A 23,489-nucleotide genomic window follows, 5' to 3' on the forward strand; every position below is an offset into this window, starting at 1 on the left:
GTGTAATGTTGTGAAAGGTGCAGCAAATCGCTATCTATCATTCTGGATACCCTGGCTGGTGTAAACAGCAGAGCACCCCCAGAACTGTCCAGGCACCTAAAGCGCATCTTCAGCATCCTGATTTCTTGCTCCATATCAGCTCTGGTGGTCAGGTGGCTTCTTTTGTATCTTTCCTGGACATCATCATCGGGGGTCCTCATTGGTGTCATCAGCCATGTCTTCAGAGGGTAGCTCTTGTCTCCAACAAGCCATCACTAATTCTATTTCAAGGTGTGAAGAGCTCAGGAGGGCTTGACTGGTGCAGGACAAAAGGATTATGGCAGTTTCCTGAGAGTCTTGTACAGAAATGCATGATGATCTTTTTGTGGTTGCCGATGAGCTGCACATTGATGGAGTGGAATCCCTTTTCGTTGATGAACACACCATATGTGTGCTGTTGAAGACTCTCTGAATCTGTGGGAAGCAAGCCAGAGTGGCAAAGCCAAGCACCTGCTCATTCTGACTGGTCTCATGGGTTGAGAAGTGCACAAAAGTTCCAGCCATGGGAAACATGGCATCAGTCACCTGTGAGATGCACTTGTGGCAGCAGATTGCGAGATTCCACAATTATCACCTGCTAATCCTTGGAAGGAGCCAGAGGTGAAGAAATTAAGAACTGTGGTGATTCTGGCAGCCACTGGCAATGTGGGCTCACCTGCTCCTCTTGGCAGGAGGTTTTCTTCCAAGAGGTTGCAAATATCAGCGACCACTTGATGTGAAATTCTGAACCTTCTGAGGCACTGGTGCTCAGTCATGTCCAGGAAGTTTACCTTCTTCCTGTAAATCCTGTATCAGCAGTATCGCATGCTGTGAGCTGGAGGTCTGTGTCCATCCCCCTGTCTTGTGGAGCAGCAGGTGGTTGAGGAGAAGGTTGCTGTTGCTCCTGCTGCTATTGGTGGCTACTGCTGTTGCTCATCTTATTCCTCATCTGAGGACCAAGGTAGAGCTTCATAAGCAACTCCCATGTTGAACTGAAGGTTGACAGCTGGGAGCTGTAGATCCACCAATGTAGAATCTACAGTAATGGAAATTACATCCAAGCAGTGAAAGCACAGTCTGAATAAGTCCTGTGAGCAAATTCCTCCCACTCAAGAAAGGAAGCAGATGTGAGGGGTTGGATTTTATACAGCTCTTGGAAACAGGAGGTAGGGGGAGTAGGCATAAGGTGGAGTGAGGCAGCGTGCCCGATGTTGTACTACCCCCATGCCATTTTGTCCGCGATGGGCACCATGATGGATAGGAAGCCTGCTGGGAGGCCAATTAAGCCACTTAGATGGCCCATTAAGGGCCACTTAAGGGATGCCTCCCACCTCTGCTGGCATTTAGACAATGTCAAAGGGGCCTGCCGCTGCATGGAGACACTGCCAGATGAGACCTAGCAGCCTCTTAGAGGACTTGGGGCAATCCATTGTCCTTGGAGGGGATCCCCCCCGAGGCAATGGCCACCCCCGCAGTAAGAAACCCCTGCCCTCAGCAACTGCGCCTACCCCCTTACTGGGGTCTGTCTGACTGGCCCCAGCAACCCCAGCCCCTGTTGCCTTGGTCTCAAGGCCTCCTCTATCTTTGATGTGCCAGGCCTCCTGCAGTACCAAACATTGACCCCCCCCCCCCACTCCCAGTGGCACTGCTGGGACTGCTGAGCTGCTGGCCCTCTGATTGGCTGGCAGTGCTTGGCATGTGATCTTGTCCCTTAAAGGGGACAGCAGGCAATTAATTGCCTGACCATCATTGAGTTCGGCTGGGGTTCCAATGAAGGACAAAGGCAGTGTTGGCACCTGCCTTCCGACCCATTGCTGAAATAAAATCCAGCCCGAAGTTGCAGTATTTAAAGCAATTTTTGCCTTCTTGCCTGTCACTTGGTCAAACCCCTCAAATTCCACTGTCCTCTCAGCTTGATTTCCTTGGTGAGTTCCACAAAGGCCGGGAAATTCTTGCACACACTGGGCTGGATTTTACAAGCTCTCTGGGGACAAGCTGGGAGGTGGGAGGCCCTGGAAAATGGCAAAGGAAGGTGGGGCGGAGTGCCCATTGCCTTCCCACCACCAAGGTACTCTGCCAGCGGTGGGGAACGTGGAGGATGGACCTCCCGCCCAGATGTCAATTGAGCCACTTAAGGTCTCTTCCCACCGCCGCTGGCATTTTACCAATAGCAGGTGTGCCCTCCACCAAATGGGAAGACAACCTGGTTAACCCTGGTGGCCTTCCTTCAGACTCAGGGGGTGTCCTTCTAATCGGGTACTCTGTGGCCTATGGAGCCAGCAGTGGGCGCCCCCGTGGCAACAAGCTCCCCGCCCTGCCCCCACTCCTTTCCAGGGCCTACCTGACTGGCCCCAGCGCCCCCCGATCCCACTCATCTTGTTCTGAAGATGGTGTCCATCGCTGCATCTCTCGGCTGGGTGCTGTCCCAGCAGTGGCCACCGCTCCCATTGGCGCTACTATGACTGACAAGCTGCTGGCCCTCCAATTGGCCAGCAGTTGTTGGAGGTGGGCTCTCGCTCCTTAAAGGGACGAAAGCCCCTTAATGGCAGCTCATTAACTGCACGGTGGGCCTAAACTGCGATCGGGAGTCCACCAAACAGCCGAGGCGGTGTTGTCCCTGGTTCTCCAGACCATCGTCAGGGCCCCCTGTCACCCCAGAAAAATTCAGCCCACCATTAAAGTCAGACATCAGGGTTAAAGAGGCTGATAATGGCCATTCAACATAGATAAATTACATCCCTTCTGTTCCATGGAGTTTCCCTGCGCGCTGAGGTTAAAGGTAGCAGTCGGCTGGCAATTTCAGCCCTTTTAACCTGTCTCCTGCTCAAACACACATCCACCTTAACCCCTTTTGTTCTGCATGGTTCCTATATCCCCTTGTCCCTATTTTCTTCAACAATCAATTTACCTTTTTTTAAATTAAAATAATCTCTGATTCTATCACTAACACATAGTCATATATTTTGTAGTTTTACAACTGTGTAAAAATATTTATTTTGCTCTCTGCTCCAAATCTCTTATATTTAATCTTATATCTATGCCTGTTTGTTCTAAGCACTTTATTGACTGCAAACATTCTGTTGTTATCAATTCTGTCCCATCCCTTCATAATTCTAATTTTCAATCTCAATTGAATCACCCTGTAATCTCCTCTTTTCTGATGAAACAGTTCTATTTTCTCTATTCTTTCTTTATATTTGCATTTCCTCATATCAGGCAGCATTCCATTGAACCTCCATTGCTGTCTCAACATCCTTCCTATAGTGTGGAGCCCAAAACTGCAAACAGCACTTCAATTGTAGTCTGGTAAAGCTTTATATATATTTATCAACGTATTTTGGCTTTTATACCATATACCCCTTGCCATAAATCCCAGTATTCCGTTAGCCTTTTCATGGTTTTTTCCACTTGAGGTGCTGCTTCAGATGTATTGTGAGCCTAGATTCCCAAATTCCTCTGCTCTTCCACTTCACCAAGCCTTTCTCCATTGAAAGTATATTATCATTTTTTTTACCAATATCTACTACACCTATTGGCATTAACCTATTTGCTTTTTTTGCGCATAATCTTATCAATAACCCCCCTTGCATCTTCCTTTGTGCCATTAATAATGCATAATGTGAAGAGATTGTGGCAAATAACCAAGCACCAGCACAGATACCAAAAGTATGTGCATTGAAGTATGCAAATAAATCCATCTGTCAGCAGCTATTGTGAGTCTTAAAAAGAATGTGTTTTATCTTTGTGGAGTTTTGCATAGAATACTTGCAATCAGTATGACTCTGGGATGTACTGCAGGTCAAATAACTTCAGGCTCAAACTGAATCAGCTAAATCAGACCATGCTTAGCCTCTCTTTTTCACATACTGCTAATGTTGTCCTGAAATAAACTCCATTTGATGTTCCTATTGTTACGAACGAGATGGGAGGAGCGCACTGTTTATTCTAGTTTCGCTTCTCCACAGGTCACAACATATATTTAAATTTTCCCACTTACTGAAACAATCAAAAAGGGCTGGATTTTACCAGCTCTCCGACATCAGGGGTCATGGCGGAGAGGCCTGAAAATACCTCCAGGCGAGGCACGCCACAGGCTTCAACGCCGGGAAGGCCCCACCCCATAATACCAGCGGTGGCGAGGCCTTGTGGCGGCCCGCCACAGCACCTCCCCCCCCCACCTCCGCACGGCGACAGGAACCTCGATCCAATATGGAAATATATGTTAATGAATGATATAATACTTACCTTGTCGTGACGGCTGTCCCGCTCCGATGTTCCGGTTGATTGCCAGAACTCCTTCGCCTTCAGGTCTCTGTTCAGAGATCTGAGGCAGAACACTGGTGGGGAAGGGGGAGGAGTTAGGTTTTTAGGGCGGGAGGGGGAGCGGGGAATCTCTTGTGATTGGTGAAGGGGATGGTGGGAAGGGGTTGAAGGTGAAAGTGAATAAAGCTCGGGGGGGCAGGTCGGAATGGGAAGGAAAGTTTTTTTTGGGGGGAGGGCAATTAATAAAGTCTTTAGTGTGGGAGAGGGGTTTTAATCATTTATCACATTTTTAAAATTAAATTTATATTGACTATTTCCTTAAACATGTAAATTAACTGTCAGGGCTGGAAGCCCTTTAGAAATGGTGCTGGCGCCTGCGCAGTGGCACCAGATGCCTTTGCCAGGGTTGGAGCACACGCCCCCTCCACATCACTGAGGGCGGGCGTTCCGCCCCCTCCATGTAAATGAGCCACCGCGCTAAATATTGCGGCGGTTCCATGGAGCTAATCCCACACATCGGCAGCGAGCTGGAAAAATTCCGGCCTACTCTACTTTTCTCCAGAATAAAGCACACCAACCAGGTTTCTTTCATAACCAACAAAATTATTGGTTTATTTTAAACCAAGTCTTAACCAATAATGAAGTGAACCATACACACAAATTGAAATATTAAAGCTCCTTATTTATTCTAGCCCTCACACACACACGGCATGCTTTCCTTCATCGAACGGGGTATTGAGTACAAGAGTTGGCAGGTCATGTTACAGTTGTATAGGACTTTGGTTCGGCCACATTTGGAATACTGGTTCTGGTCGCCACATTACCAAAAGGATGTGGATGCTTTGGAGAGGGTGCAGAGGAGGTTCACCAGGATGTTGCCTGGTATGGAGGGCGCTAGCTATGAAGAGAGGTTGAGTAGATTAGGATTATTTTCATTAGAAAGACGGAGGTTGAGGGGGGACCTGATTGAGGTGTACAAAATCATGAGAGGTATAGACAGGGTGGATAGCAAGAAGCTTTTTCCCAGAGTGGGGGATTCAATTACAAGGGGACACGAGTTCAAAGTGAAAGGGGAAAAGTTTAGGGGGGATATGCATGGAAAGTTCTTTACGCAGAGGGTGGTGGGTGCATGGAACGCATTACCAGCGGAGGTGGTAGACGCGGGCCCGATAGCGTCTTTTAAGATGTATCTAGACAGATACATGAATGGGCAGGAAGTAAAGAGATACAGACCCTTAGAAAATAGGCGACAGGTTTAGATAGAGGATTTGGATCGGCGTAGGCTTGGAGGGCCGAAGGGCCTGTTCCTGTGCTGTAATTTTCTTTGTTCTTTGTTCTTTGTTCACACACACATACATATACACTGGTTAACCTGGAAAAATAAAAAGGGATTTTTTTTTACAGCTGTTACAAAGAAAACAGAAGGGAAAAAGGAACACTTAGGCTGAAAAGATTAGAGATGGGCAATAAATGCTGGCCTTGCCAGTGACACTCACATCCCAAGAACGAATAATTAAAATCTTCAAAAGCAAATCTACTTCAAGCTGTTACCTGTCCTGGTTTGGGCTGGGCAATTCAGCTTTTGAATGTGCGATTTGGAAATTTCTAAAAAGGTCCATTTTCAGAGAGTTTGCTTCGAGCACGGATTCTCACTTGATAGGATCCCAGATTGGAGAATCAGACATTGAGGTCACTGCGACTGATTCGCAGCACTCCTGATTTCCCCATTATTCATTTTAATTTTAGGAAAATCAGGAGTATCAAAAATCAAAGGCTCCATGGAAAGATGGAAAGGTATGGAAAAATGTCCTTTGATGTGGTTTGGCGTCCTAAATGCATATAGATGGCTGTCAATGGGATCTTCCTAAAACAGTTCTTTCCAGGCGATGTTAAAGATCAGTTTGGGTAGGCTTTCCAAGAGATGAAGCTAAAGAGGCTCCAGATAGGTCTTGCAGCAGGAATGCAGCAACAAGGTTTTAGTTCCTACACATTTGGTGCAAGGTTTCTTTAAACATATAGGGTTTCCTCAAATACAGGAGGAAATAGGAATCTTCCACATTGGAAATACACGGTTTATTTTCAAGAGAGAAAGATGAGTTGTCTTCTCATGACAGGCAAGAAGCAACTGGCTTTTTTAACAGTTCTAAATTGAAACTAAAAATTTCCAGAAAGCAAGCCACCTGATAATCATAAATCTTGGCTTGTTAATTCTTTGTAAACATCTCTCCAAGTCAAAATCAACCCCTGCTGGATTATTTGAAAACAGGAGCCTTCCTGTAACTGTTTATAGTTCAAACGCAGTCCAAACCTTCTGGTGACCTGCTTTTTATTTTTAAAAAAGCACCCAAAGTTCCAGCATCTATGGAATTCTTTTTGGTTTTAAAACACAACTTCTCAACATCTAACAAAAAAAGGAAACACTCGTAATACTATATTGTTGACAGTTGTGTTTTATTTTTTAGCATATTAATTTGTTATTCGTTACATGACATTTTGTGTGTACAGGTTCTTTTTCATGTGAAGTGGTCAGTCATTTCAAGGTCCAACCATCTTCAGCTGTATCATCAATGACCTTCCCTCCAACAGCACTGTGGGTGCACCTATACCACATGGATTACAGTGGTTCAAAAAGGCAGCTCATGACCACCTTCTCAAGGGCAATTAGAGATGGGCAATAAATGCTGGCCTTGCCAGTGACACTCACATCCCAAGAATGAATCATTAAAATTTTCAAAAGTAAATCTACTTCAAGCTGTTACCTGTCCTGGTTTGGGCTGGGCAGTTCAGCTTTTGAATGTGCGATTTGGAAATTTCTAAAAAGGTCAATTTTCAGAGAGTTTGCTTCCAGTACGGATTCTCGCTTGATAGGATCCCAGATTGGAGAATCAGACATTGAGGTCACTGCGACTGATTCGCAGCACTCCTGATTTTCCCATCATTCTGTTTCTGCTTCTCAAATCCATGCTCCCTCATGCAAAACTCCATTCTGGGAGTAAACACTCTAAAAATGTACCCTAAAATGTACATCAAAAGAAATTTTATGACTTTACACTCCTGGTGGGAAGCCTTACCTGCTTGTGAACACATATTGGAAAGCTGGGAATGTGCTGAATATCATTTTCTAACCATTAATTCAAATGGTTGTAGAACAATGCATAATGCATGCTTGAAGGGATTTTAACAAGTGTATGTAATGGTCAGATTTAACACTCAATCAAGTCAATATCCTCAATTTTCAACTTATAGGAATTTACTAGCTTACTGAGTGATAAGCACAAGAAAACTCCAAACTGTTTCAGGAGCTGTTTATTCAGGTGTTACTATTGTTACAGACAGCTGGGAATTGGTGTGGCTGGCTTCCACTTTTCACCTCTCAACTGACCGCAGATAGTGCTTTTAAAAAATATGTTCTAGTCCTAATTATTTAAGGGTCAAATAAACAGACCAATGACAGATTTTCTCATAGGTTTAAAAAGAAAGATAACTATTTATTAAAATACCACACAAAAATGTTCAGAACCTCATCCACTCACACATTCACACACATGCACACACACAAGAAAAGATAGAGAGCAGAGGGTAGCATGCAATTAGAATCCAATTGTTGTAATGAGAGTTGACTTTGAAACCTTCTTGGTTTTCCAGGAAGAATTCTTAATGGCATGGCAGGCCTGAATGTTCCTTGTCTTGGAATTGGTGAAGTGTTACTGACTCCTTTGGTTAAAACTCAGTCTGAAGTCGGTGGTGGGAGTCCTGGGTCCAATTTCCTAGATGGTGGACTTTTCAAGGTCACCTTGCAATCTTTCTGCCTCAATAGTTTAAAGAGGTGCTGGCAGGTCTCCTTGCTTAGCTGGATCAATCTCGTCGCTTCTCTGGTGAAATGGCTTTCTCTCGCTCTCTCTCTCTCTCTCTCTCTCTCTCAGAGAAGTTACTTCAAAGGTAAAAACTTATCAGGTTTTGGTTTCAGTCAGGTGATTCAAGATGCTCTCCCCCTTGGGATGGTCATACAATGTCCCAGGATGTGAGGACCATTGCTACATGATGGCATCTAAATGTGGCTCATTTTTATAAATAGGTGTTATTTTACAACTATTATCTTGGCCTTAGCTTCAGAGTTAGTCTGTCTGCAAAAGCCCAATTTTTGTTAATAAGACTCATTAGCATGGAATGGGCTGTTTTACATGTGCCTTCTCAGAATGATTCCAGACATAAAAATGGCCCCGTTTTCATCAGACAAAAATGTTGATTGGCAGTACAGGAGGGATCACCTGACCTCTCCCTCCAAGTTGCTGGGTAGCAAAGTGTCCATTTTCCTGTAGCTTAGTTCAACAGTTTACTTTTATTTCATAATTCCTCCAGTTTATTTCATATTTCATCACTGTTCACTTCGTGAGCATGATACCTCCCTGTAAAAAGTGAAAAAAATTAATTCCTTGTTATTTCTTTTTTTTGTTGTTTCTTGTTTTTCAGAAAGAAAGAAAGACATAGGATATCACACATCTGCACGCATTCATCCCTTGCATTCCTCAGGCTTTCAGTCATGATTCTTTCACAGGTTTCTGGTAGTACAGTGTTTAAATTCTGGACAGTGTGTCTGTGATAATTTTGTTCTTCACAGATATATATACAATTTTCAACTTGAATGGCTGGAGAAGTAAGCTCCATCGGAACAGTCTGGCATTTTTAACTTTGAATTTTGTTCTTCCAGATATATGTACAATTTTCAACTTGAATGGCTGGAGAAGTAAGCTCCATCGGAACAGTCTGGCATTTTTAACTTTGAATTTTGTTCTTCCAGATATATGTACAATTTTCAACTTGAATGGCTGGAGAAGTAAGCTCCATCGGAACAGTCTGGCATTTTTATCTTTGAATTTTTCCAGGAATGTTAGGGGTTTGTGGTCGGTGTTGATTTGAATTTCTCTGTGTCCGTTATTTACATAGACTTTGAAATGTTGAAGCACTAGCAGGAGTCCCAATGCCTCCTCTATTGTGGAATATTTGCATTTGGCCTCTCGAGGCCTGAATCATCATTTTGGAATAAGACCGCTCCCACTCCTACATAGCCAGCGTCAATAGCCATCTTTGAGATGGATTTGTTGAAATTTGGGGCTGCCGATATGGGATCATTTGTTAAAATCGTCTTCAACTTTTCAAAAGCTATCTGGTACCACTCTGACCACACTATTTTTACATTTTTCTTGAATAAGTCGGTTAAGGGTGTAGCTTGGGTGCTGAAGATGGGGACAAATTTACTGTAGAAACCACACTTCCCCAGGAATCGCATGATTTCTTTCCCAGTCTTGGGAATGGGAAATCTATCAAGGCTTGCATTTTTGCTGCCCTTGGCACCACCTGACGTTGGTGTACAATCTGGCCTAAATAGCTTACTTTTGCCTTGGTGGGACTCGCTGTTTGCTAAATTGGCCACTAGGTTAGCTTGCTGTAGGCCTTTAAAGAGTTCCCATAAATGGTTCAAATGGTCTTCCCAGGTATCGCTGTAAACTAACAGGTCATCCAGGTAGATGACACAATTGTTTAATCTAGCTACCACCTGGTTCATTAGTCTCTGGAATGTTGCTGGGGCACACTTTGAACTGAATGGCACTACTTTACACTGAAATAAGTCTTTGGGGTTACAAAAGCTGAGATTTCTTTTGCTTGAATGGTCCTAGGAACTTGCCAGTATCCTTTCAATAAATTAATTTTACTAATGTAGGTGGGGTTTCCTACTTGGTGAATGCAGTTTTAAATATGGGGGATTGGATATGAGTCTGTTTTGGTTACTGCTTAACTTTGTGATAATCATTGCAAAGTCTTGTTGATCCATTGGGTTTGGGGACTAGTACAATAGGTGAACAGTAATAACACTTATCCCAATCATGGGGCTATTCACAGCAATATGACCTGATCATGGTTTTCAGGGTTTGATGGTATCGTTTTAGAGCCCATGTGACTGTGGGAGATATGCTGAAGATTTCAGCTGTTCGGTACCAAGGCTATGTACAACTTCTTGGAATGTTCGAGACATGAAATTAGTTCCTTGATCGGATTGAATTTCTTTGGTAAGTCCGTATCGGGTGAAAAACTGGGTCAGCCCCTCCACTACGGCTTTAGCTATAATTTTCCTCAAGGGTATGTCTTCTGGGAATTGGGTAACCATATCCATGATGGTGAGGAGGTATTGGTAACCTCTCCTAGTTTTAGGTAGGGGTCCCATGCACTCGACCAGAATTCTGCTGAAGGGTTCCCGGAAAGCAGGGATGGGGATTTGTGGAGCAGGTTTGGTTGTAGGTTGTGGTTTCCCAACAACTGGCAGGTATGGCAGGTCCTACAAAATTTAATCATATCCTTGTGGATTTGAGGCCAGTAAAAGTGTCAGTTTATCCAGGCCTGGGTCTTTCAGATATCCACATGCCCAGCCATTGGGATTTCATAGGCAATCCTAAAACTCTCCCTGCGATACCGAGGGGAACTAAAATTTGGTGGACACTGTGCAGGTCACTGTGGAGGTCTCCATTTCCTCGTTAATACTCCATTTTTGTGCCACTGCCTCAGAATAGGCAGTCTGCACTATTTTTAAATCAGGGTCTGCCTGCTGGGCTTCAATCAGGGAGGACCTCCTGTATGCCTGCTTCTCCTCTCCTTAACTTCTGAAAAATGTTTCAGCCAGCTAGACCTCTGGGTTATCTGGCTGAATTACTAGCCCAGCTGTCTATGGCAGAGATTGCTTAGCCATAGACATGGTTGCCACACAGTCAGGGAATATCCCAAGGACTTCTTTCTGTTCCATCTCTTTGGCCTCCTTTGGCTGGTTTAAAACTATTGGGGTCGCTACCACTCTACCTCCAGCTAAATAATTGCCTGGTAGCAAATCTATTCTGACCACAGGCAGACTAGGAATTATCCCTACTGTAACTGATCCAGAAACTAGGTCACATTGCAGGTAGACCTGATATAGGGGTATGGAAACATACCTACCTTCAATGCCATTTACCAGAATCTTTGCCTTTCGTGATCTCTCTGGTGGAAAGATCATGCCTTTATCCAACATTAAAGATTAAGTGGCACCTTTATCTCTGAGCAGGACAATGGAATTGCCTGTCTAATTAGAGGGCTAAGGGAACACCTTTCCATTTAAAACAAAATTCTGGTAACCCTCAGGATTTTGTTTCTGTTTCTGCTGCACCTATGCAGTATTCTTTTGAGGGGTCCATCACCATAGTTAAGGCCACAGGCTTGTCTGCCTTGCTGCCTGCTAGGGCACCCTTTTCTGGGCTGGGCTTGTGAACTCCCACAAAACTCAGGGCTGAATTTTATCAGCCCTCCAAAGTTGGGGGTCGTGGCGTAGGGGGCCCAGAAAATTCTTCTTCCGCCTCGACCCCCAACGCCGAGAAGGCCTCACCGCATTTTACTGGCGGCAGTGAGGCCTCGGTGTGGCCCCCTGCCACTCGGTGGTGGGGCCTTCATTTTAATATTACAGTTAATTAAAACACATGCCAATAAACTTACCTGCTCCCGACGGCTGTCCCACGCACATATTCCGGTCGCCGGCTGGAACTCCCATGCCTTCACATGTCCGCACGGACATCTGAGATGTGACACTGGTGGGGATGGGGGGAGCAGTGAAATTCTCAGGGTGCCAGGGTGGGGGATAGAAAATGGTGAAAATTAATTCAATTGGCCGAGAGGATGGTGGTAAGGGGTTGAAGGGCGAAGTGTGCAAAGTTTGGGGTTGAATGGTTGGAACCGGCAAAAATGTTTTTTCAGGGGAGAGAGGGACATAAATATAGTGTTTAATCATTGTGGGTACTGGAAGGGGGGGCTTTGATGTGTAATGAACTGATTTTATTCAAATAAATGGTGATGGTCGCTTTAAAAATTCAAATAATCTGTCAGGGCTTGAAGCCCTTTAAAAATGGCGGTGGGTGCCATTGCCAGAGACACAGCAGCCAGCCCCTCCACCTCATCAGGGGTGGCCACCCCATCACCTCCATTTAAATGTACCCCCGCGCAAAATATCGCAGGAGCTCAGCGATAGCAGATCCACGCAGGCAGACCACCAAGATAAAATTTAGCCCTCAGTCTTCCCCTTCAATTTGCAGCAGTCAGCTTGCACATGCCCTGCTTTGCTACAATGGTAGCACATGGGTCTGTGGAAAACATTCCTGCCCACTGCACTTTCTTTCCTGACTTGTGGAGGGCTTCCTGTATTCCTTTCACTAGCACCCCATCTTTTGTCACTATCGCACTTTCTGTTCTTCCCGGATCTCTGAGAATTATTATGGAAGAGTTTTCCCTGAGTAAAAGGTTTATGTGTGAGCTCATAGTTGACTGCCATTGCAGCAGCTTCTGTCACGCTTGTAACCCTTTGTTCTTTGATATGGGTCTTATGTTAATAGCAAAGCTATTTTTAAATTCTTCTAATAGGATTACCTCTCTCAAATTTTCATATGAATGTTTTAATTTTAGAGATCTTATCCAGCGATCGAAAGCCATGTGTTTCTCTAAAATTCGATAAAGGTTTGAGGAGGTCTTTTCCTAACATTTCTAAATTTTTGCCGATAGTCTTCAGGGACTAACTCGTATACATTCCAAATAACAGTTTTAGTCTGTACATAATCTAAAGAACTTTCCTCCAACATTATGGAATAGGTTTCATGATTTCTTCCCACTAAATAGCCTTGTAAAAGGAGGGTCCAATATTCTTTTGGTCATTTTAATCTGGTAGCAATTTTCTCAAAAGAGATAAAATACGACTCTACCTCTTCTTCATTAAATTTCAGCACTAGCCGTGTCTCATAACATCAAAGCTTTGTTCTGAATTGGGGTTAATATTTGAATTGCCAGTGGCATCCTCAACTTGCTTCTTCAGCTTATCTAGCACAAACTGTCTCGCCTCTCTTTCCCTTTGCATCTGCATCTCGCTTTCCGCTGCCTCTTTTTCCTATTAAAACTGCATCTCACTTCCCTCTTTTTCCATTTGAAACTGCGTCTCTTTCCTCTTTTTCCTTCTGAAACCGTAATTCCCCTTTTCGCATTTCTATTTGCAGTCTAACTATGGCTACCTTTTCAGTTTCAGATTCCATGCCTGTTCCTCTTGATTCTGGGGTAATATTAAAATGCCTAGCCTGATTCTGAATGATTTCACATTTGCTTGCTTTCTGCCTGAATGTTACTCCCACCTGGGTATCTACAGCTTTTAAGTCTTCAATACTTAATAGATTTAAGGCATCCCATGATACCTCTCCCTACTCAACAAATGCTTTAGCATCAAAGGTGGCCATGCCTCTAAGTGTTTTAGCACCATAAAGAAGAAAAGAATATGAGAAAACCTGTTTCTTTAATTTCTACAAATTTAGGAATCAATTTTCCTCCCATTTTCAACTGACCACAGATAGTGTTTTTAAAAATAGTATTTTAGTCTCTGAGTGGTTAAGGGTCAAATGAACAGACAAACGGCAGGTTTTGTCATAGATTTAAAATGAAAGGTAACTATTTATTAAAGCAATACCTGCAAATGTTCACAACCTCACCCACTCACGCATTCACACACATTCAAACACACACACATACACACACACACACACACACACACACATGAAAAGATAGAAAGTAGAGGGTAGCCTGCAATTAGAGTCCCATTGTTGTAATGAGAGTTCACTTTGAAACCTTCTTGGTTTTCCAGGAAGAATTTTTAATGGTGTTGCAGGCATGGATGCTCCTTGTCTTGGAATTGATGAAGTGTCACTGACTCATTTGGTTAAAACTCAGTCCAAAGTCGGTGGTGGGTGTCCTGGTTCAATGTCCCAGATGGGGAGTTTTCAAGGTCATCTTGCAATCTCTCTGCCTCAGTAGTTTAAAGATGGTGCTGGCAGGGCTCCTTCCTTAGCTGGATTGAGCTCGCAGCTTCTCTGGCTGGAATGGCATTCTGTCTTTCCCTCTCTCTCAGGAAAATTACTTCTTTTAAGGTAAAAACGTATCAGGTTTTGGTTTTAGTCAGGTGATTGAAGATGCTCTGCACTGGAGTGCTCATATAATGTCCCAGGATGTGGGGACCATTGCTACATAATGGCATCTGAATGTGGCCCATTTTAATAAATAGGTGTTATTTCACAGCTATTATCTTGGTGTTGGAATCGGAGTCAGTCTATCTGCAAAAGCCTTTTCTAGCGCAATTTTTAATGATAAAAGTCATTAGCATGGAATGGGCTGTTTTACACATCAATATGCCTCCTCAAGATGATTCCAGATGTTAATAATGGCCCCATCTTCAACAGACAAACTTTTTGATTGGCAGTACAGGAGGAGATCACCTGACCTCTCCCTCCATGTTGCCAGGTAGCAAAGTGTGAATTAAGTAATAAAAATCTGGAATTAAAAGCTCGTTTCAGTAATGGTGCCATGAAACGATCATTAATTGTTCTAAAAACCCATCTGGTTCACTGATGTTCTTTAGGGAAAGAAATCTGCCATCCTTGCCTGGTCTGGCCTACATGTGACTCCAGACCCACAGCAATGTGGTTGACTCTTAACTCCCCTCTGAAATAGCCTAGCAAGCCATTCAGTTGTCAAGGGCAATTAAAGATGGGCAACAAATGCTGGCCTTGCCAGCGATGCCCACATCCCAAGAAAGAATAAATAAAAACAAGGCATGCAGCAACCTCTTTAAACTACAAGAAATGGGATATATGACCAATGGACTAAAGTTAAACAAATGATTAATATGGGTGACATGACTTCGTCTCATAATGCTGTCTGCCACATTCTTAACTTGCCTATTTCTCTAGTGTCAGGCTGTGTTCTTTCTCAAGTTGCAGATGCTAATCTTAAATGAGGCTTCAATGTCTTACTTGTAATGAATTGAATCTTCCTCTCTCTGTCTAGATTTGGTACAGAGGACGCTTGTCTGCTTGTGTGTGGAGTGAAGTTTGTAACTCTTTCTTCCCCATTTCTCCTAATGCTTTACATTATCGCTGTTGTTAGGTCAGCAAATATGGCAGCCATTCTGCACTAGCAGAATGTAAATGCAACAAGATGAATGACCAGTTAACCTACTTTCATTGTAGTTACTGTAAATGCCAGTTTGTTTTGGGGTAAATTGTACTTAAGTTTACTTTAACAGCTCTTTTTCTTATTCTCTTACAGGTAATGTGTTTGTTGTAAGCTTGGCGTTTGCTGACCTTGTCGTGGCTGTGTATACATATCCACTAGTGCTCTTTGCAATTTTTCACAATGGGTGGTTCCTTGGTGACATTCACTGCAAAGTGAGTGGCTTTTTGATGGGTCTAAGTGTGATAGGTTCAATTTTCAACATCACAGCAATTGCAATAAACAGATACTGCTACATCTGTCACAGTCTGACTTATGACAAATTATATAGCTTTCGAAACACAATGATCTTTGTGTTTCTGATTTGGGCATTAACAGTGCTTGCACTAGTACCAAATTTTTTTGTTGGATCCTTACAGTATGATGCCCGCATCTATTCCTGTACATTTACTCAGACAGTTAGTTCCTCTTACACTATTGCTGTAGTGGTAGTTCACTTCATAGTTCCTATCACGGTTGTGTCATTCTGTTACCTGAGAATCTGGATTTTGGTTATTCAAGTAAGGAGGCGCGTCAAAACGGATGTGAGACCAGGACTGAAGCAGAGCGACTTCAGAAACTTTCTGACTATGTTTTTAGTATTTGTGCTGTTTGCATTTTGCTGGGCACCCCTGAACTTCATTGGCCTAGCCATAGCTATCAATCCACACAAGATTGCACCAAAAATCCCAGAGTGGCTCTTTGTCCTTAGTTACTTCATGGCCTACTTTAACAGTTGCCTTAATGCAATTATATATGGACTGTTGAACCAAAACTTCAGAAAAGAATATAAAAGAATCATAATGTCCTTGTGTACACCACGTCGTTTATTTCAAGAAACATCAAGAGGCGGAACTGAGGCACTGAAGACAAAACCATCACCTGCAATAAATAATGATGATTAGATTAACGCAAACAATTTGTAAAATCATTCATTTACCTGAATATGCAGGACTGTAGTTTCCGATCACTTGTGTTTAGAAGTTCTAGGTTCTTGTTGAAAAAATAAAATCTTTCAAACTGTTTTTTCACTTCAATTACTTTTCTTTTATAATCACTATTGGACAATTTTAGCATTTTTGCCAATACTAAAATGGTGAATGGAGGTCCTTTTAGTTGATGGAGTTCAATGTGGAGTAGTACCTGAATGAACATTTATACTACATCAACACGGTTACCCTAGTATTAAAATCTCAGCCTTTCAGTTACTGCCTCAATCTTGCCAATGAACTAGCCTTTCATTGTGCCTAAGGGACACATTAATTCCAGAAATTTTGATTAATGATGGCAGCAGCTCAGTGCACTTTCACACTGGGAATTTTCTCAGGACTTCTCCAGCATTCCCTTAGTAACTTGCTGAAGGTTTTGTGTAAACCCCGATGTTAATGCACTTGAAAGGGGTTTTTGTTGAAGTTCTGGTGGTGGAACTGTTGAAGATCCAAGGCATTCAATCCAAGATATAAAATTTGTCCATGACACTATTCCAATTCTGCTATTCAAGGTTAAAGATAATCAGCCCCTGGGTTCTAGATTTTCTTCAGTAAGACCATGAAATCTTGTACAATGCAGTGCGACTCTCCATATAACAGGTCTTTGTATATGGATGTGTGCACACACACATGCACAGAGAAACACATATTTATATCCAAGAATATTCTAAGTCATAAAGTGTTAGTTTCAAGTGCAGCTCTCATGGCAAGAACAAAACTGCAAGTGCAAAAGAGCAATCAAACAGGCAGCAGGTTTGCCTTGATTTAACCATTTCACTGTCATGGTGAAGTTATGTTTGAAAATCTATTTTACAACTTTCCCAAATTGAAATTTGCTTTTAGTCGTGATGACTAACTTGGACAATTGATGAATGTTATTCTACCATTAACATAATTTAATGCTGTCAAAGAATAAATATAGACTTTTGAAAGGAGGAAACAAAACTAATTTTCACCTGTAACTAATTTTCTTTTGTGCAAATGTAATACCTTTGTGCAACAATAATTGCTCAACAGTCATTGCAGCTTAAATATTGTCCCATAACTCTGAATAAAAGCTTCAAATAAAATAATATTTGTATTTTACATTCATTCCTACTTAGTAACAGTGCAAAGGTTAACCACAAGTCTTTTGAGGTGAAGGTACTGACTCAGACCACTGAACCCAGTTTGTTTATTTCTACTCTGCAGTTGTTAGCTGGTGCTGTCCAGGTCAAGCTCTGCATAACAAGTCAATTAAATAACAAAGTAAAACTTTGTCACGTACCTGCCACGTCACAGGAACCTGATATTCTTGTTCTTTTTCATTTTTGTTCACTTGTATAACTGGTTAGTAGTGATTGTCCTCAAAACCTCTTTTGTGCAAAGATACCCAATCTGTCAAATCAGTTTAACATGCAGTGCTGTTAAGGACTAGAGCGGTTACACAATTTGCCTAATAAATCAATCTCACATAATTATACTCAATAAGTAAGGCATTACATTTTTCCCATGTTCACCTACAATGAAGCTTTGCATGTAATAGATGTAAATAAAATGAGTTATTATACACTACCAGAAAACCAGACACAACTGTGTCACCAATGTTCCTGCATCTTCTACAAAAACCTACACTTCAGGGATCACTCCAGAATCAAGCCAGTTGGTACTAAATCATGAACTACAAATTCTGTTGGTTTTTGTTTCAATGTAATTTTCAAACTGTTGAACAAATTCTGCTACTGTGTTAGAATACTGTACCTAATAACTTCTGCAATCAATGTTTCTACATCACAACTATACTTCTGTAGCCGGTGGAAAATATGCCATTGTACATGGTAATGAAATATGACATGCTGATATATTCAAAATGCTGCTTTATCAAAAAATTTTGTAAAAAAAAACGTTCACTTTTTTAATGTAGAATGTATAAAACGTTTAATTAGAATGAACTTTTACAGGCCTGAATGACTTCAGATACTAGACTTGATGAACAGCATGTGGCTTTTTTGCAGGATAGCAGTGAAGGGTTTACCGAGAAAAGCAGCATTCATTGAACAGATATTTTGGGGGGATTTTAACTTGACAAAGTGGGTGGGTTTGTGAGCAGACGGCAGGTTAAATTGCCAGTGCATCGGGAAGTTGGCAGCAGCCTGCTGACTTCTGCCTTTAACCTTTTTTTTTGGTTTGAAAAGTTAGATTTATTCACAGGCGTCTGACGAGTGAGATGTCGGCAGCATCGTCTGCCTGTTACACACTCAGCGGTACAGGTAGTCAGCCTGAATGGGAATGGTGGGTTGGCAATTTAAATAGATAAAGTACTCATTATCAGCTGCTTTAACCATGATTTCAGACTTTAATGGTGTGTGCAGCGGTTCCCATGCGACACAGACTCACCAGGGAAAGCAAAGCAAGAGGACAGCAAGATTTCAAGAGCTAAACAAGTGACAGGCAATAAATGCTTTAAATTCTGAAATCTCACACCTGCTTTCTTGCTTTTGCTCATAGGGTTTGTTCTGGGAGTGTGCTTTTACTGCTTTGGAAGCAATATCTATTACTTTGGCTGTTATTTCCACTATTTTCAGTCCACACATCCCAGCTGTCAAAATTCAATTCAGCATGGGAGCCACTTATCCAGCTTTACCTTGGACCTCAGATGAGGAACAAGAGCTAAAGTAGAAGCACCACCACCAGCAGCAGAAGCCGTCCAGCAGGAGCAGCAGCAGCCTTTTCCTCAAATACCTACCACTCCAGAGGACAAAGAGGATGGGCACAGAGCTCCAGCTCACAGGAGGCGATGTCCCAAACATAGGGTTTACAGGCAAGGGATACGTTTCCTGGACATGACAGAGCACTAGTGCCTTAGGTGGCTTAGAGATCCTTGTCAGGTGGTCACTGACATTTGCAGTCTCCTGAATGAAAACCTTCTGCCAAATGGACCAGGTAGGCACACATTGCCAAGGGTTGACAAAATCACCACAGCCCTTAATTTCTTCACTTCTGGTTCTTCCCAGAAATCAGCTGGTTATATCTGTAGAATCTCACGTTCTGCTGCCCACAACCGCATCCCACAAGTGACCGATGTCAGGTTTTCTTCTTAGATAAGCCTATAGTTTCCCTCTATGTCTCTCTTGGCATTCTCTGAAGGGCCCTTCGAGGCACTCATCACTGTCACCTTATAAACAGCAACCCCAACTGCCCCATCCTACTCTCTCACTGACTTTCCCACAAGGGCCTGATCTTGCCAATCTCCTTCCTGTCCAACTCATCCTTCCCGTCCAACTCATCCTTCCCAGTTCTTATCCTGTGAACTCTGCCAGTGCTGCAGCTATCAGTGATATTCTCCACATCTCCCTCCAGAATTTCCTTCACTCACCAACAAAGCCCTTGCAGTCCATGAGCTTATTTGTGGATGATTGCAGAGACATCATGGCCTTGATGGAAACCTGGCTGAGGGGTGATGACATCTTCAGTCTATATGATTTCTTCACTACTTTCCTCCCTCAGCCTCCACACTGACTGGCTTCTTATCCTAGGTGATTTTAACCTCCATCTCAATTCATCATGTTCTCGCTCCTCTGAGTTCACTGCCCTCCTATCCTCACTCTCCTCCTCCATGTAAACTTCTCAACCCACAGTTACAGCCAGCTACTTGACCTTGCTATCCTACATGGCCTCACTAACCCCATAGTTTTGATCACATCTAAGGCCATCGCTGATCACTTCTTTGTATCACTCTCCACCCACACCCTGCTTCCTTCTCTATCTGCCCCTGGAGAAAAGTCTTACCCAATTCACTTAGAATTGTGTTGTCAAATACCCAATTGCCACTCCAATGACCATAAAATTTCTGTAGTTACTGATCTGCTCAACCACATTTCACCTCCACCTTCAACACCCCAATACTCATTAAAACCATTACTCTCTCTCACCTTGGCCATTCCCCCAGTACAGCCCTCATCTCCACTTCCTTAAGTGAAAGGGACGCAGACTTGAACAGATTTGGCAGACAACTGGTTTAGCCATTCACTGTCAGATCTGGCTGGACCACATGAAGAACTATCGGGTCCTGCTATCATCTATGAAAACTGCTTAATGTTCCAGGATCATACAGGATTACAAATGTAACCCCGCTTTCTTTTCTCTACCATGAGCCGTCTTCTTAAACCACTCTCCCCCACCTTCACAACCAATGACAAGTGCAAGGAACTCATGGATTTTTCGTCACCACGATTAAGACCATCTGATCAGCCTTCCCCTAGCTTACCGGGCCCAACCTGCTTTAAGGCTCCCCGCATCCCCCTGCCCTAGCCTTGAAATTGTTTCCTTCTGCAGCATCTTGCCTATCTCCCTTCATGCCCTCTGAGCTCATCTTGTCCATGACATCCACCAGCTTCCCTCTTGATCCTATTCCCACTAAAGTACTGGCCATGCAACTTCCTTTCCTGGCTCCCATGTTAGCTGACATTGTTAATGGTTCTCTCTCCTCAGGTTCTGTCCCTTTCTCTTTCTTAAAATAAGGACTGCATAAGAGGCCAGAATTAGAGAAGTGCAGATATTTTGGAGGGTTGTGGGGCTGGAGGAGTTTACAGAGATAGGGAGGAGCGAGGCCATGGAGGGATTTGAAAACAAGGACGTTATTTGATTGGGAGCCAATGTAAATCAGCAAACACAGGTGGTGATAGGGGAAAGGGACTTGATGCTAGTTAAGATATGGGCAGCAGAGTTTTGGATGACCTCACATTTACTGAGGGTAGAATGTGGGAGACCAGCCACGAGTGCATTGGAATACTCAAGTCTGGAGGTAACAAAGGCATGAATAAGAGCTTAAGCAGCAGATGAGCTGAGAAAGGGGCAAAGTCGGGCAATGTTATAGAGGTGGAAATAGCCGATCTATGTAATGGCACGAATATGAGGTCGGAAGCTCATCTTGGGGTTAAACGTGACAGCAGGTTGTGAACAAACTGGCTTAATCTCAGACTGTGGCCAGGGAGGGGGATGGAGTGGGTAGCTAGGGAATGTAGTTTGTATCGTGGTCAAAAACAATGGCTTCACTATTTGCAATATTTAATTGGAGGAATTTTCTGCTTATCCAGTACCGGATGTTGGATAATTAGTCTGATAAGTTAGCAACTGTGGAGGAGTCGAGTGACATGGTTGTGAGATAGAGCAGAAAGACAATGATGAAGAAGAAGCACCATCACTTGCTTCCATACTTGCAACCTGCAGCTCAGATATTGGCATCGTGTGTACTTTAGAGGGTAGCATTGGGGCGGGAACAGCATGTGGTGTGATACCAGGCATGAGTGACCTGCAGCCAGAGCAGAGGCAAGAGTAATGCAGGTGTCAGCTCACCAGAGGGGGAGGTCTTGCACAAGTCCTGCTGCAGAGGAATCAGATGGGGACTTCAATGGGGCCTTGTACAGAAAAGGGCTGAGGGGTTGCATAAGGAAATACTTGGTGCATTGGGAGGCCTGCCAGAAAGCTAGAGGTCAATGTCAAGGAGCATAGAGAAATCCAGCACCAACTTGGCACATGAGCCCATTGTTTCATGCATGTAAGTGGTGGCCAACTCCATGGGAACACTTGTTGATCCAACCTTGGTGCAGCGTTTGATGACCAATGTCTCAGCTTCAATTGCAGCAGAAGCAGAGATCGCTCAGCATCTGTGTGCTGCTGTGGAAGCTCAGACTGAAGTCCTGTAAGCTCAGCTTGCTGCCATCATAGCTGCAGATGCCAGTATTCAAAGGGGCTTTCAGGGTGTCCCAGCAGTCCAGCAACCTATACTCCAACGTGGTGCTAGATTGCTTAGGCACCACCCCATGGAAGTGGCAGTGTGGAGCACAAACGTGTTCTCCTCTCTCAGGTTGACAGAATTCAATCTCTCACCACTGCTACTCCGCCAATGCCCTTGCAGTTGCCTGTCAGCCATCCAGCCCTGACTACTCCCACTCATGCCAAGATCGTGCTGTCTGAAACTGGATCTTCTAGGGCCAGAGCTGCTCGAGGTTGTCCTGCCACGCCATCTGCAGTTTCCTCCACTGAAATTCAGCAGCCTTCCGCTAGCCATGATGCAGCACCGTGTTGGAGCACTAGGCCAAGCAAAGGCATACAGGAGTTGCATTCACTGGCACAGCAGTCAGATGGGTTGATCATGGACATTCTAGCCAAAAAGGGGATGTGCTGGTTGCCTCTTCCCTTCCTTCACCTTTTCTTCCCCCTCCTCCACTCCCTCCTCCTCCTCCGATTTGTTCTCAGCTGCTTCCTACATAACTGGTGGCAAGGGCTGTCCCCTTATGTGCAGGATGCAACAGACCTTGATAAATCATGATGCACACTCTGCAAAGTATTGGAGGGCTCCTCCAGAGCAATTCAGGCAGCGGAAGCATTGTTTTAGCACCCCAAGGGGCTGTTCGATGATATTTCATGTGGCAACATGTTTTTTGTTATATACATTCTGCCCATGTGTTGGGTTGTGCACCAGAGTCACGAGCCATGTGGTTAGTGGATAGTCCTTGTCGTTTAGTAGTCATCTTCTTGTTCGTCATGGAATACAGAGTCTCAGTGACCTCCCTTATGTCACAGTGGATGGCAAACTGGGAGATGCTGCAAATGTTGCCTGCTCCAGCCTGAAAAGAGCCTGATGCATAGAAGTTCATGGCCACACAGAGGGAGACAAACAAAATCACAGAGATAATCCAGATCACAGGCCACAGAGAGAGAGACAATCCAGATCACAGAGAGAGACAATCTGAATTAGAGAGAAAGAGAATCTAGCTCACAAAGAGAGAGAGAGACAATCCAGATCAGAGGGAAACAAACCAGATCATGGACCACAGAGAGACATTGGAACAAAGGAACATAGGAACAGGCCATTCTCCCCTTGAGATTCAATGGCATTACTATCACTGAATCCCCCACCAATAGCATCCTGGGGGTTACCATTGACCAGAAACTTAATTGGACGAGTCATATAAATACTGTGGCTATAAGAGCAGGTCAGAGGCGAGGAAATCTGCAGCAAAAAAACTTTTCTGACTCCGCAAAACCTGTCCACCATCTACAAGGCAAAAATCAAGAGTGTAATGGAATACTCTCCACGTACCAGGATGAGTGCAGTTCCAACAATACTCAAGAAGTATGACATCC

The 23,489-nt window shown here is 43.6% G+C and overlaps 1 protein-coding gene across 1 annotated transcript in view; it reads left to right on the forward strand.

Annotated features, from left to right (window-relative positions):
• Positions 1–16,277, forward strand: part of LOC137371589 (melatonin receptor type 1B-like) — a 147,962-nt gene extending 131,685 nt beyond the window's left edge. Inside the window, exon 3 of the mRNA XM_068034424.1 lies at positions 15,430–16,277. Within this exon, the coding sequence (XP_067890525.1) occupies positions 15,430–16,277 (848 nt within the window). The remainder of the gene's footprint in view (positions 1–15,429) is intronic.
• Positions 16,278–23,489: the final 7,212 nt, after the last annotated feature.

The sequence above is a fragment of the Heterodontus francisci genome, chromosome 6, assembly GCF_036365525.1.
Source record: "Heterodontus francisci isolate sHetFra1 chromosome 6, sHetFra1.hap1, whole genome shotgun sequence".
Classification (NCBI taxonomy): Eukaryota; Metazoa; Chordata; class Chondrichthyes; order Heterodontiformes; family Heterodontidae; genus Heterodontus; species Heterodontus francisci.